Consider the following 13,962-nt stretch of genomic DNA (forward strand, 5'->3'; position numbering starts at 1 on the left):
ACATGAACTCTTAACATTTCAGAATGTGGTGAAAACATTTTGTGCACACACACAAAGACATGGACGCTCTGAAAGATTCACATAGTTTCGGTGGCAACACAGAAATAAATAGACATTGAAGAAGCTCTGCTCAAAGTCTCTTCCTGGGTAGGATGAAGTGGGAACAAACACGTTGTTTATTGAATATGTATGTCTACGAGTATTATTGTCTGGTTTTCTGCGAGAGGCGCCTGGTGATTAGATGATGTCCTTGATTGCTGATTGACAGCATGTGTAAGTAAGTCCTGTGGTGTATAAAACAGCATATTGACTGTTGCTTCACACTGATCTGCTCTCTCCTTCAACACACCAACTATCTGTGAAGCTCAGCAGTGGACAGTTGTATTCAGAATGGGTGAGTTTAAATTATGTTTGTTAAGGATATCATTGTGATTGTCATACACTGAGCAATGTTACATTAGTACTTTTTTAATGTTATTTTCCAATCTACTTCTTGGTTTAGCAGCAAAGAAGGTGTTGATCGTGTATGCCCACCAGAGCTCTGCATCCTTCAACTCTGCTGCCAAAGACGCTGCTAAGGAAGTTTTAGCAGCTCAGGGCTGCACGGTGGAAGTATCCGACCTGTACGCCATGAAGTTTAAAGCCACTGCTACTGCTGAGGACATCACTGGTACATCAGTTACTCCCTGGCATCAAAAGGTTTGGCATTTTCATTGCATCTCAGAATTGAATGAAATGCTTTGTCTGTGCAGGAGACGTGACGAATGCTGCTCACTTCCATTATGCTGAGGAGACCAAGCTGGCATGGGAGGAAGGAAAGCTGTGTGCAGACATCACTGAGGAACAACGCAAACTCACTGAGGCTGACCTCATCATCTTTCAGGTATATTGGTGACTAGTGTGCTCGTGAAGCCTCTCCATGCTCCATACTAACACCCAGCCTACTCCTCAGTTCCCCATGTACTGGTTCACTGTTCCTGCAATCATGAAGGGATGGATGGACCGGGTGCTCACACTGGGCTACGCCTACTCTGAAGAGAGGAGATACAGCCAGGGGATCTTCAAGGTGACTGCCCCACTCAAAGGACCTGCCTTGCTAGGTTTAAGCCAATATAGTTCTTCTGATTGTTCCTTTCTGCACAGGACAAGAAAGCCATGCTGTCCTTCACCACTGGGTCTCATGAGTCCATGTTTAGTGCAGATGGTGTTAATGGAGACATGAATGTGACACTGTGGCCACTACAGGTACTGCATCGGAATATTACTTCAACTGAGCCTACATGATTAAGGTTTGAGCTGTTTAACTTGACTCTTCTCCCCTTCCAGAATGGCATCCTGCACTACTGTGGCTTCCAGGTTCTGGCCCCTCAGATCTTCTGGGCTCCCTCTCGTCTTCCCTCTGAGGCACGCAGCACCTTGTTGGAGGGATGGCGTACACGACTGCAGGGCGTCCTGGCAGAGAAGCCGCTTTCCTTCACTCCCTTGGACTGCTTTGACGGGGAGAAGGGTTTCCAGCTGAAGCCGGAGTTCCAGGAGAAGAATGCCAGCAAGGAGTACGGTCTGACTGTTGGGATCCACCTGGGAAAAGCTCTGCCACCCAACAGCCAGATGAAAGCCGGAGTGTGACGACATTAAGGCTGCTGTATTTTATTGTGTGACTAAAAATAAATGCTGACCTAAATTATGTTGCATGAGTCTTGTGGGTTAATCAGGTTGTGACCATATATGAAGGGCTGTATTTAACCTTTACACATTGAGGTTTAAAGAAGTACAAAGTCATTAGATGGCAGGATTCTATCTTGACGCTTTTACCCTGAACGGTAAATGTTAATGGACATGTTTTCTTGGCCAGTATTGACAATGAAATTTTATTACATATTTAAGAACACCAATGATGTTGAACCTCGAGCCTTAAGTTTCAGCTTTCGTTCCTATTTGTGCAGATTAGCCTTGTTTGAACCGTAGTTTCCTTCTAAAGGTTCAAACATTTCTCACTTCAATTGTAAATTGATGGCTCTGCAAAATATTTAACTACATATGCCATATTTCCTCCCTCTTTTGCAGTACTTTAATAATTCCAGTGCTGATGGAACAACCTGGTTAAGAGGGTGATGGTATCAAGACTTTACATGAGAACCGCTCATGTTTCATAGGCAAGACAAATGGACAACGATTTTAAAGCCTGTCTAGTGCTTTTTATTACAAATGTGTAAAGTCTGTGGTTGAGTTTCTACTTGTACGTGTACTTTGGCTCAAGCGGGGTATTTTTGTTGATCTGCTTGACTCCTGGGGACACATTTAAGGGCTAACCATTACTAAATTATTTGAATAAATTATCCTAGGGCTGTGAGAATGATGTTCCACCTGTAAGGTGTCAGAAATGGCAAAAGAATTGCGTGTTGTCCCGACTTAATGCCATGTGAAAACCAACGTTATTACAATACTCGTTCTTTGAACTGATTAATTTACCATGATCCAAAATGATTAATTATGTTTTCCTATATATTTTTATTTTTGGTATTGTGAGAAAAGGGAAAATAGCTGTCTTTTCAGTAGAGATTTTTCTCTCGAGGCCAAATGTTTTTCTTCCCTCTTTAATGGGAAATATTAAAAATTCTACATTTCAATTTCATATGTTGCTTGAAGTGTCATTAAACAAAAAAATACCCACAACTATTAATCTGAAGATAAAAGTTAGAAAAATACTGCAGATTGGTAACAAATCATGGTTATATTATACAGATGTTTGTCGGTTCATTCCCTAAATGCGTTTTCTCAAGAGGTTCAGTAACATTGAGGATAACAGAGCTGGGAACCACAAACAGTAGACTGAGAGCATCGCTGAACTACATCTGCATCATGTGGTTTGGAAACATCAGGATGGCAGATAATTTTTACACATCTTGTACACAAATAAAGAGACGGGAACGCTCTGAAATGTCCACACTGTCACTGTGTCAAACAAACAAGTACACAAAAACACACAAATACAAAGGCATTGACAAACATACACTTTGTCTGTTCCTCAGTGGCTGAAATGGGATAAAAACACATTGCAGTAAAGTAGAAGGTGCCTGTCTACGAGTGTTATTGTACGTTTTTCCTGTGTTTAAAACTGGTTAAATGTGCAGCCGGTTTCACTGATACGAACCTAAATATTATTGGCTTTCCGTAACACATAAATTCCACTCTCCATTTAAAAATGTTGTCCAGACTCAGTAAGAGATTTGTTGGTAAATAAATGAGAGCTCAGAGAAACGCCAGGTGGTTGGTTGATGACCTTGATTGGTGATTGACAGCATGTCGAGTCTTGTGGTGTATAAAAGAGCATATTGACTGTTGGTCCACACTGATCTGCTCTCCCCTTCAACACACCAACTATCTGTGAAGCTCAGCAGCAAACAGTGGGATTCAGAATGGGTGAGTTATGAATTATGTTTGTATAGGTATTTATTGTGTTTGTCATTTACTGAGTAATACTAGGCATTGTGTAGTGCATTTTACATGTTATATTGTTAGGTTTTAGTGTGTTCATTCCCAATCTCTACTTCTTGGTTTAGCAGCAAAGAAGGTGTTGATCGTGTATGCCCACCAGAGCTCTGCATCCTTCACCTCTGCTGCCAAAGACGCTGCTAAGGAAGTTTTAGCAGCTCAGGGCTGCACGGTGGAAGTATCCGACCTGTATGCCATGAAGTTTAAAGCCACTGCTACTGCTGAGGACATCACTGGTACATCAGTTACTCCCTGGCATCAAAAGGTTTAGCATTTTCAAAGAATTTCAGAATTCATCTAATTGCTTTGTCTGTGCAGGAGACGTGAAGAATGCTGCTCACTTCCGTTATGCTGAGGAGACCAAGCTGGCATGGGAGGAAGGAAAGCTGTGTGCAGACATCACTGAGGAACAACGCAAACTCACTGAGGCTGACCTCATCATCTTTCAGGTATATTGGTGACTAGTGTGCTCGTGAAGCCTCTCCATGCTCCATACTAACACCCAGCCTACTCCTCAGTTCCCCATGTACTGGTTCACTGTTCCTGCAATCATGAAGGGCTGGATGGACCGGGTGCTCACACTGGGCTACGCTTACTCTGAAGAGAGGAGATACAGCCAGGGGATCTTCAAGGTGACTGCCCCACTCAAAGGACCTGCCTTGCTAGGATTAAGCCAATATAGTTCGTTCTTCTGATTTTGTTTCTTTCTGCACAGGACAAGAAAGCCATGCTGTCCTTCACCACTGGGTCTCATGAGTCCATGTTTAGTGCAGATGGTGTTAATGGAGACATGAATGTGACACTGTGGCCACTACAGGTACTGCATCGGAATATTACTTCAACTGAGCCTACATGATTAAGGGTTAAGCTGTTTAACTTGACTCTTCTCCCCTTCCAGAATGGCATCCTGCACTACTGTGGCTTCCAGGTTCTTGCCCCTCAGATCTTCTGGGCTCCCTCTCGTCTTCCCTCTGAGGCACGCAGCACCTTGTTGGAGGGATGGCGTACACGACTGCAGGGCGTCCTGTCAGAGAAGCCGCTTTCCTTCACTCCCTTGGACTGCTTTGACGGGGAGAAGGGTTTCCAGCTGAAGCCGGAGTTCCAGGAGAAGAATGCCAGCAAGGAGTACGGTCTGACTGTTGGGATCCACCTGGGAAAAGCTCTGCCACCCAACAGCCAGATGAAAGCCGGAGTGTGACGACATGAAGGCTGCTTTATTTTATTAAATAAAGGCTGACTTAAATTATATTGCACGAGTCTTGTGGGTTAATCAGGTTGTGACCGTATGTGGAGGGCTGTGTTTAACATTTACACATTGAGGTTTATAATGTTGATCCTTCAGTTTCAGCTTTCATTCCTATTTTGATGAGCGCAGATTAGCCTTGTTTGAACCGTAGTTTCCTTCTAAAGGTTCAAACAATGAGTTTCTCACCCTTATCAATTGTAGATTGATGGCTTTGCTAAATAACTACATATGCCATATTTCTTTTCCCCTTTGCAGTACTTTAATAATTTCAGTGCTGAAGGGGTAACCTGGTTAAGAGGAGGGTGATGGTATGAAGACTTTACTTTCGAACAGCTCATGTTTCATAGGCAAGACAAATGGACAATGATTTTAACGCCTGTCTAGTGCTTTTTACTACAAATGTGAAAAGTCTGATACTGTGGTTGAGTTTATACTTGTACATGTACTTTGGCTCAGGCGGGTATTTTTGTTGATCTGCTTAACTCCTGGGGACATATTTAAGGGCTAACCATTACTAAATTATTTGAATAAATTATCCTAGTGCTGTGAGGATGATGTTCAACCTGTACGGTGTCAGAAATGGCAAAAGAATTGCATGTTGTCACCACTTAATGTCATGTGAAAACAAACGTGACTACAATACTCGTATGTTCTTTGAACTGATTTATTTACCATGATCAAAAATTCAAAAATGATTTATGTTTTGCTATATATTTTTAGTATTGTGAGAAGAGGAAGGGAAGCTTTCTTTCCTTTGGAGATTTTTCTCTCAACGCCAAATGTTTTTCTTTCCTCTATAATGTGAAATATTAAATTATACATTTCTATTTCATATGTTGCTTGAAGTGTGATCCATAAACAAAAAAAACAAGTTATTAATCTGAAGATAAAAGTCAAAATGATGCAGCTTGGTGTTAACTAATCATGGTTATATTATACAGATGTTTGTCGGTTCATTCCCTAAATGCGTTTTCTCAAGAGGTTCAGTAACATTGAGGATAACAGAACAGGGAACCACAAACAGTAGACTGAGAGCATCGCTGAACCACATCTGCATCATGTAGTTTGGAAACATCAGGATGGCAGATCATTTATAAACATCTTGTACACAAATAAAGAGAGAAAGGAACGCTCTGAAATGTCCACACTGTCACTGTGTCAAACAAACAAATACACAAAAACACACAAATACAAAGGCATTGACAAACATACACTTTGTATGTTCCTCAGTGGCTGAAAAGGGATAAAAACACATTGCAGTAAAGTAGAAGGTGCCTGTCTACGAGTGTTATTGTACGTTTTTCTGTGTTTAAAACTGGTTAAATGTGCAGCCGGTTTCACTGATATGAACCTAAATATTATTGGCTTTCCGTAACACATAAATTCCACTCTCCATTTAAAAATGTTGTCCAGACTCAGTAAAAGATTTGTTGGTAAATAAATGAGAACTCAGAGAAACGCCAGGTGGTTGGTTGATGACCTTGATTGGTGATTGACAGCATGTGTCGAGTCTTGTGGTGTATAAAAGAGCATATTGACTGTTGGTCCACACTGATCTGCTCTCCCCTTCAACACACCAACTATCTGTGAAGCTCAGCAGCAAACAGTGGGATTCAGAATGGGTGAGTTATGAATTATGTTTGTATAGATATTTATTGTGTTTGTCATTTACTGAGTAATACTAGGCATTGTGTAGTGCATTTTACATGTTACATTATTAGGTTTTAGTGTGTTCATTCCAATCTCTACTTCTTGGTTTAGCAGCAAAGAAGGTGTTGATCGTGTATGCCCACCAGAGCTCTGCATCCTTCAACTCTGCTGCCAAAGACGCTGCTAAGGAAGTTTTAGCAGCTCAGGGCTGCACGGTGGAAGTATCCGACCTGTACGCCATGAAGTTTAAAGCCACTGCTACTGCTGAGGACATCACTGGTACATCAGTTACTCCCTGGCATCAAAAGGTTTGGCATTTTCATTGCATCTCAGAATTGAATGAAATGTTTTGTCTGTGCAGGAGACGTGAAGAATGCTGCTCACTTCCGTTATGCTGAGGAGACCAAGCTGGCATGGGAGGAAGGAAAGCTGTGTGCAGACATCATTGAGGAACAACGCAAACTCACTGAGGCTGACCTCCTCATCTTTCAGGTATATTGGTGACTAGTGTGCTCGCGAAGCCTCTCCATGCTCCATACTAACACCCAGCCTACTCCTCAGTTCCCCATGTACTGGTTCACTGTTCCTGCAATCATGAAGGGATGGATGGACCGGGTGCTCACACTGGGCTACGCTTACTCTGAAGAGAGGAGATACAGCCAGGGGATCTTCAAGGTGACTGCTCCACTCAAAGGACCTGCCTTGCTAGGTTTAAGCCAATATTGTTCTTCTGAATTTGTTTTTCTGCACAGGACAAGAAAGCCATGCTGTCCTTCACCACTGGGTCTCATGAGTCCATGTTTAGTGCAGATGGTGTTAATGGAGACATGAATGTGACACTGTGGCCACTACAGGTACTGCATCAGAATGTTCCTTCAACTGAGCCTACATGATTAAGGGTTAAGCTGTTTAACTTTACTCTTCTCCCCTTCCAGAATGGCATCCTGCACTACTGTGGCTTCCAGGTTCTGGCCCCTCAGATCTTCTGGGCTCCCTCTCGTCTTCCCTCTGAGGCACGCGGCACCTTGTTGGAGGGATGGCGTACACGACTGCAGGGCGTCCTGGCAGAGAAGCCGCTTTCCTTCACTCCCTTGGACTGCTTTGACGGGGAGAAGGGTTTCCAGCTGAAGCCGGAGTTCCAGGAGAAGAATGCCAGCAAGGAGTACGGTCTGACTGTTGGGATCCACCTGGGAAAAGCTCTGCCACCCAACAGCCAGATGAAAGCTGGAGTGTGACGACATGAAGGCTGCTGTATTTTATTGAATAACTGAAATAAAGGCTAAACTATTATATGGATGTTTTTGATTCATACACAAAAGCATGACTGACGGGCTGGCTCTTGAATCAAAGAAATCATGTAGTTTTACTAGTTTTCAGGTTTTCTTTATTGGGGATGCAGTAAATGTTACTTTGGCCACCAGACTTGCTATTTTATCAATTCTGCTTAATTTCGGTACAGAACTAGTGTATGCTTGAGCTTCATGTTACCTTTATTTCACTGGATTGTTTGTTACTTGACATTTTTAAACAAAAAAAAACTGTAGTAAACATTTAGTGGTTAAAAAAAAAAATTGCACAAAGTATAAATACTGGAGTGAGAAAATTGATTTTTCAACAAGCAAAGCTGAAAAGCAATCGGCATCGCCACCTTGCCTTGTTTCAAGGACATATTGCAGGTGAACCACACACTTGTTACGGCTGCCAACGGCAACCTTCGGTGAACAGGGAGTCAGGCTGCAACCTCCCACGACGCAGAGGGAAGACCGAAGCGGATCCGCCTGGAAGACTCCCAGCCAACCAGAAGAGTGCATTGGAGTGCGCGCCAGGCTTAAAAGGCCAAACGAATTGCAGCTGGGGGCGGCTACCAGATCCAGAGAATGACTGAGCGAGGAAGAGGGCCAGGGCCAGGCACCACTGAAACACTGCACCTCACAGAACGTGTGTTAGCCACATTAGGAGCAGGGGTGCCGTTGGGGATGTATCTTTGTTTTGGTTAATGTAAGGATTTTTGTTACTTGTTGGTTTTGGCATAGTCTTCCTTCTGAAGGCCTCCTTTTGTTCTATTCGGTTTTTGATTTACACGGCACCCCCGGCCCCTTCCCTCAGTTCGTACGCTCTTGTGTTTGTTTCTTGACTCCAAGAATAAATATTCTTTTTCACCCAACAAAAAAGTCTGGGTTTATGTATGCGTCCGTCTCCCCCTAGCGACTGGACGTAACACATTGCACATAGAGTTCAGTGTTCATACTGGAGATGAAGAGACTATCATTTTACCACATTATCCAAACGCATGAAGAAAAAAAACCATATGCATGTAGTGGTAAAAACATTCTGTAAACTATTGTCTTACAATTGACCACTTCATCACTTACTCTCTCCCACTCTAACGACCCTGCCCCATTGACTGACTGTACCCGTTCGTCGCATTATTTGCTCCCTCTCTCCCTCCTCCCTGGCCTCTGTTCTATCAGCTCTCTTCCACTGACTCCTTCTCTCTCTTGCATCCGAACGCTGCTGCTGAGACTCTCCTCTCAACTCTTTCCTCCTCTCTAGACTCGCTCTGCCCTCTGACGACCCAACGGACTGGCAAATCCTCTCCGGCTCCGTGGCTGTCTCAACCGGTGCGTGCCATGAGAGCCACCATGCGAGCATCGGAAAGGAGATGGCGTAAATATAAACGACCTGACGACCTGCTTGAATTTCAATCTCTTCTCTTTCTGCTTCTATCTCTGCCGCCAAAAGCTCTTTCTACCAATCCAGAATCGAATCTTCATTTTCTAACCCCAAAAAACTCTCTTCGATCTTCTCCAACCTCCTCGAACCCCTAGTCCCCCTCCCCCCTTCTTTCGGCTGACTTTGTCAACTACTTTACCAAGAAAATAGCTGACATACGCTCCTCTTTCTCAAACCCACCTACTTCTTGCATCCCACTGGCTTCACCTCTATCGCCCTCACTTTCCTCTTTCACTCCCCTGTCTCCTAACCAAATTCTTACTCTAGTAACCTCTGCCCGTCCGACCACCTGCCCTCTTAACCCCATTCCATCACATCTTCTACAATCTATCGCACCTGACCTTCTTCCTTTCCTCACCTGTCTCATCAACAATGCTCTAATAAGAAAAACTCTTGAACGTGCGATCTTTAACCCACTCTCCTCCTATCTCCACTGTAACAACCTCCTTGACCCCCACCAGTCAGGCTTCAAGGAAGGCCATTCCACAGAGACTGCTCTCCTTGCTGTCTCAGAGCAACTCCACACTGCTAGAGCCGCCTCTCTCTCCGCTGTCCTCATCCTTCTGGACCTCTCTGCTGCATTTGATGCATTCGACACAGTAAACCACCAGATCCTTATTTCCTCCCTTCAGGAACTTGGTGTCTCAGGCTCTGCTTTCTCCCTTCTCTCGTCCTACCTCAACGGCCGCACCTACCGGGTAACCTGGCGAGGATCTGTGTCGGAACCTTGTCCTCTTACTACTGGAGTTCCTCAGGGTTCCATCCTGGGTCCCCTTCTCTTCTCGCTCTACGCCAACTCTCTCGGCGCTGTCATTCACTCGCATGGCTTCTCCTACCACAGCTATGCCGATGACACACAACTAATTCTCTCCTTCCCTCCCTCGGACACCCAGGAGGCGGCACGGATCTCTGCCTGTCTGACTGACATCTCTCAGTGGATGTCCGCCCACCATCTGAAATTCAACCCAGACAAGACTGAGCTACTTCTCTTTCCAGGAAAAGACTCTCCGACCCAGGACTTGACTGTCAACTTCGGCAACTCCGTGTTAACGCCCACTTTAACCGCTAGGAACCTCGGCGTCACAATCGACAGCCAACTCTCCCTGACTCCCAACATTACTGCGACAACACGATCCTGCAGATACACTCTCTACAACATCAAGAGAATACGTCCTCTTCTCACTTAGAAGGCTGCCCAGGTACTGATTCAGGCTCTTGTCATCTCACGCCTGGCCTACTGCAACTCCCTCCTGGCAGGTCTCCCTGCTACTGCCATTCGACCTCTGCAGCTCATCCAGAATGCCGCAGCTCGACTGGTCTTTAACCTGCCAATATTCTCCCACACTACTCCACTCCTCCCCTCTCTTCACTGGCTACCGGTGGCTGCCCACATCGAGTTCAAAACATTGGTGCTCACCTACCATGCTGTAAATGGATCGGGTTTCTTGTTTCTTGTTCTTCTGAGTTTGTACCCCATGGTTGAATGCACTTATTGTAAGTCGCTTTGGATAAAAGCGTCAGCTAAATGACATGTAATGTCTTGTGCTAAAAAACAGGTCTCAGTGGTTGACCCTGAGATGGAGAGATAGAAAGATCCTGACAAAACCTGTTCTAGTTAAATGTCTGTTTAGTCAAATACTGTATATCTATATATATTGGTCTGCTAGGTATATTTGAAATAATGTCATAAAGCAGCTGCATGAAAAACAAGATAGTTAAACATATATAATGAAAATGCAAACTGGATAAGAGGTCGTATCTATACTCAATTGAGATTTTTAGTATGCAAAGACTCTCACCAGCTGTGGAAAAAATAGAGTATTGGATCCCTTTATTTGACGAGCCCTAATCTATTTCCAAAAACTATTCTTTGGTAATCCCTCCATAAATTGGTTAGTTGTCCTGGTCAAAGTTTATTTTCCTAACATCTGCATCCTCTTGCTAAGTATACTAATGTGCAGTAAATATTATCATTCTGTTTAAAGTTCGGCAACATATATAACATTTAATTTAACTTGCAAATGAGGTGGCCTCTTTAAATTTTAGAATGTGGTGATAAAATCTTGTACACACACATGAAGACTTGTAATAGTTGTAAAAGTTATTGTGTCAACACACAAATACAATTTCATTGACAAAGCTACGCTCACACTCTCTTCATGGGTAGAATGAATGGGAAAAACACATGTTGTTTATTGAATATGTATGTCTACGAGTATTATTGTATGGTTTTCTGTGGGAGGCGCCAGGCGATTGGTCAATTACTTGATTGCTGATTGACAGCATGTGTAAGTCCTGTGGTGTATAAAACAGCATATTGACTGTTGCTCCACGCTGATCTGCTCTCTCCTTCAACACACCAACTAGCTGCGAAGCTCAGCAGTGGACAGTTGTAGTCAGAATGGGTGAGTTTAAATTATGTTTGTTATGGATTTCATTGTGATTGTCATACACTGAGCAATGTTTGGTGTTTTAAACTGCATTGTTACATTTGTACTTTGTTATTTTCCAATCTCTACTTCTTGGTTTAGTAGCAAAGTAGGTGTTGATTGTATACACCCACCAGAGCTCTGTGTTTGTCATTTACTGAGTAATACAAGGCATTGTGTAGTACATGTTACATTATTAGGTTTTAGTGTGTTCATTCCAATCTCTACTTCTTGGTTTAGCAGCAAAGAAGGTGTTGATCGTGTATGCCCACCAGAGCTCTGCATCCTTCAACTCTGCTGCCAAAGACGCTGCTAAGGAAGTTTTAGCAGCTCAGGGCTGCACGGTGGAAGTATCCGACCTGTACGCCATGAAGTTTAAAGCCACTGCTACTGCTGAGGACATCACTGGTACATCAGTTACTCCCTGGCATCAAAAGGTTTGGCATTTTCATTGCATCTCAGAATTGAATGAAATGCTTTGTCTGTGCAGGAGACGTGAAGAATGCTGCTCACTTCCGTTATGCTGAGGAGACCAAGCTGGCATGGGAGGAAGGAAAGCTGTGTGCAGACATCACTGAGGAACAACGCAAACTCACTGAGGCTGACCTCATCATCTTTCAGGTATATTGGTGACTAGTGTGCTCGTGAAGTCTCTCCATGCTTCATACTAACACCCAGCCTACTCCTCAGTTCCCTATGTACTGGTTCACTGTTCCTGCAATCATGAAGGGCTGGATGGACCGGGTGCTCACACTGGGCTACGCTTACTCTGAAGAGAGGAGATACAGCCAGGGGATCTTCAAGGTGACTGCCCCACTCAAAGGACCTGCCTTGCTAGGTTTAAGCCAATATGGTTTCTTCTTCAGATTTTGTTTCTTTCTGCGCAGGACAAGAAAGCCATGCTGTCCTTCACCACTGGGTCTCATGAGTCCATGTTTAGTGCAGATGGTGTTAATGGAGACATGAATGTGACACTGTGGCCACTACAGGTACTGCATCAGAATATTCCTTCAACTGAGCCTACATGATTAAGGGTTAAGCTGTTTAACTTGACTCTTCTCCCCTTCCAGAATGGCATCCTGCACTACTGTGGCTTCCAGGTTCTTGCCCCTCAGATCTTCTGGGCTCCCTCTCGTCTTCCCTCTGAGGCACGCAGCACCTTGTTGGAGGGATGGCGTACACGACTGCAGGGCGTCCTGTCAGAGAAGCCGCTTTCCTTCACTCCCTTGGACTGCTTTGACGGGGAGAAGGGTTTCCAGCTGAAGCCGGAGTTCCAGGAGAAGAATGCCAGCAAGGAGTACGGTCTGACTGTTGGGATCCACCTGGGAAAAGCTCTGCCACCCAACAGCCAGATGAAAGCTGGAGTGTGACGACATGAAGGCTGCTGTATTTTATTAAATAAAGGCTGACTTAAATTATATTGCATGAGTCTTGTGGGTTAATCAGGTTGTGACCGTATGTGGAGGGCTGTGTTTAACATTTACACATTGAGGTTTATAATGTTGATCCTTCAGTTTCAGCTTTCATTCCTATTTTGATAAGCGCAGATTAGCCTTGTTTGAACCGTAGTTTCCTTCTAAAGGTTCAAACAATGAGTTTCTCACCCTTATCAATTGTAGATTGATGGCTTTGCTAAATAACTACATATGCCATATTTCTTTTCCCCTTTGCAGTACTTTTAATAATTTCAGTGCTGAAGGGGTAACCTGGTTAAGAGGAGGGTGATGGTATGAAGACTTTACTTTCGAACAGCTCATGTTTCATAGGCAAGACAAATGGACAATGATTTTAACGCCTTTCTAGTGCTTTTTACAACAAATGTGAAAAGTCTGATACTGTGGTTGAGTATATACATGTACTTTGGCTCAGGCGAGTATTTTTGTTGATCTGCTTAACTCCTGGGGACACATTTAAGGGCTAACCATTACTAAATTATTTGAATAAATTATCCTAGTGCTGTGAGCATGATGTTCCACCTGTACGGTGTCAGAAATGGCAAAAGAATTACATGTCACCACTTAATGTCATGTGAAAACGAACGTGACTACAATACTCGTATGTTCTTTGAACTGATTTATTTACCATGATCAAAAATTCAAAAATGATTTATGTTTTGCTATATATTTTTAGTATTGTGAGAAGAGGAAGGGAAGCTTTCTTTCCTTTGGAGATTTTTCTCTCAACGCCAAATGTTTTTCTTCCCTCTATAATGTGAAATATTAAATTATACATTTCTATTTCATATGTTGCTTGAAGTGTGATCCATAAACAAAAAAAACAAGTTATTAATCTGAAGATAAAAGTCAAAATGATGCAGCTTGGTGTTAACAAATCATGGTTATATTATACAGATGTTTGTCGGTTCATTCCCTAAATGCGTTTTCTCAAGAGGTTCAGTAACATTGAGGATAA

At 43.4% G+C, this 13,962-nt stretch overlaps 4 protein-coding genes across 8 annotated transcripts; all 4 read left to right on the forward strand.

The window, feature by feature from the left end:
* Window positions 1-268: 268 nt before the first annotated feature.
* Window positions 269-1,684, forward strand: LOC120834432 (ribosyldihydronicotinamide dehydrogenase [quinone]). 2 transcript variants are annotated; one of them, XM_078090344.1, is made up of 6 exons: window positions 269-394; window positions 503-670; window positions 753-883; window positions 953-1,066; window positions 1,144-1,245; window positions 1,327-1,684. In XM_078090344.1, the coding sequence occupies exons 1-6, from the start codon at window positions 391-393 to the stop codon at window positions 1,624-1,626; spliced, it is 819 nt and encodes a 272-aa protein (XP_077946470.1). In that variant the 5' UTR covers window positions 269-390; the 3' UTR covers window positions 1,627-1,684. The 2 variants fall into 2 exon arrangements, with proteins under 2 accessions (XP_077946470.1, XP_077946471.1); XM_078090345.1 differs by having other exon boundaries at window positions 321-394; window positions 506-670.
* A 1,642-nt stretch (window positions 1,685-3,326) lies between these two features.
* Window positions 3,327-4,738, forward strand: LOC120834435 (ribosyldihydronicotinamide dehydrogenase [quinone]). 2 transcript variants are annotated; one of them, XM_040202423.2, is made up of 6 exons: window positions 3,327-3,420; window positions 3,561-3,728; window positions 3,811-3,941; window positions 4,011-4,124; window positions 4,208-4,309; window positions 4,391-4,738. In XM_040202423.2, exons 1-6 carry the CDS (start codon window positions 3,417-3,419, stop codon window positions 4,688-4,690), a joined length of 819 nt encoding a protein of 272 aa, XP_040058357.2. In that variant the 5' UTR covers window positions 3,327-3,416; the 3' UTR covers window positions 4,691-4,738. The 2 variants fall into 2 exon arrangements, with proteins under 2 accessions (XP_040058357.2, XP_077946477.1); XM_078090351.1 differs by having other exon boundaries at window positions 3,347-3,420; window positions 3,564-3,728.
* Window positions 4,739-6,286: 1,548 nt separating this feature from the next.
* On the forward strand, window positions 6,287-7,678 carry LOC120834537 (ribosyldihydronicotinamide dehydrogenase [quinone]). 2 transcript variants are annotated; one of them, XM_078090349.1, is made up of 6 exons: window positions 6,287-6,360; window positions 6,500-6,667; window positions 6,750-6,880; window positions 6,950-7,063; window positions 7,141-7,242; window positions 7,324-7,678. In XM_078090349.1, exons 1-6 carry the CDS (start codon window positions 6,357-6,359, stop codon window positions 7,621-7,623), a joined length of 819 nt encoding a protein of 272 aa, XP_077946475.1. In that variant the 5' UTR covers window positions 6,287-6,356; the 3' UTR covers window positions 7,624-7,678. The 2 variants fall into 2 exon arrangements, with proteins under 2 accessions (XP_077946475.1, XP_077946476.1); XM_078090350.1 differs by having other exon boundaries at window positions 6,295-6,360; window positions 6,503-6,667.
* A 3,781-nt stretch (window positions 7,679-11,459) lies between these two features.
* On the forward strand, window positions 11,460-12,970 carry LOC144388750 (ribosyldihydronicotinamide dehydrogenase [quinone]-like). 2 transcript variants are annotated; one of them, XM_078090352.1, is made up of 6 exons: window positions 11,460-11,526; window positions 11,791-11,958; window positions 12,041-12,171; window positions 12,241-12,354; window positions 12,438-12,539; window positions 12,621-12,970. In XM_078090352.1, the coding sequence occupies exons 1-6, from the start codon at window positions 11,523-11,525 to the stop codon at window positions 12,918-12,920; spliced, it is 819 nt and encodes a 272-aa protein (XP_077946478.1). In that variant the 5' UTR covers window positions 11,460-11,522; the 3' UTR covers window positions 12,921-12,970. The 2 variants fall into 2 exon arrangements, with proteins under 2 accessions (XP_077946478.1, XP_077946479.1); XM_078090353.1 differs by having other exon boundaries at window positions 11,461-11,526; window positions 11,794-11,958.
* Window positions 12,971-13,962: the final 992 nt, after the last annotated feature.

This window comes from Gasterosteus aculeatus, chromosome 16, assembly GCF_964276395.1.
Source record: "Gasterosteus aculeatus chromosome 16, fGasAcu3.hap1.1, whole genome shotgun sequence".
NCBI classification, from domain to species: domain Eukaryota; kingdom Metazoa; phylum Chordata; class Actinopteri; order Perciformes; family Gasterosteidae; genus Gasterosteus; species Gasterosteus aculeatus.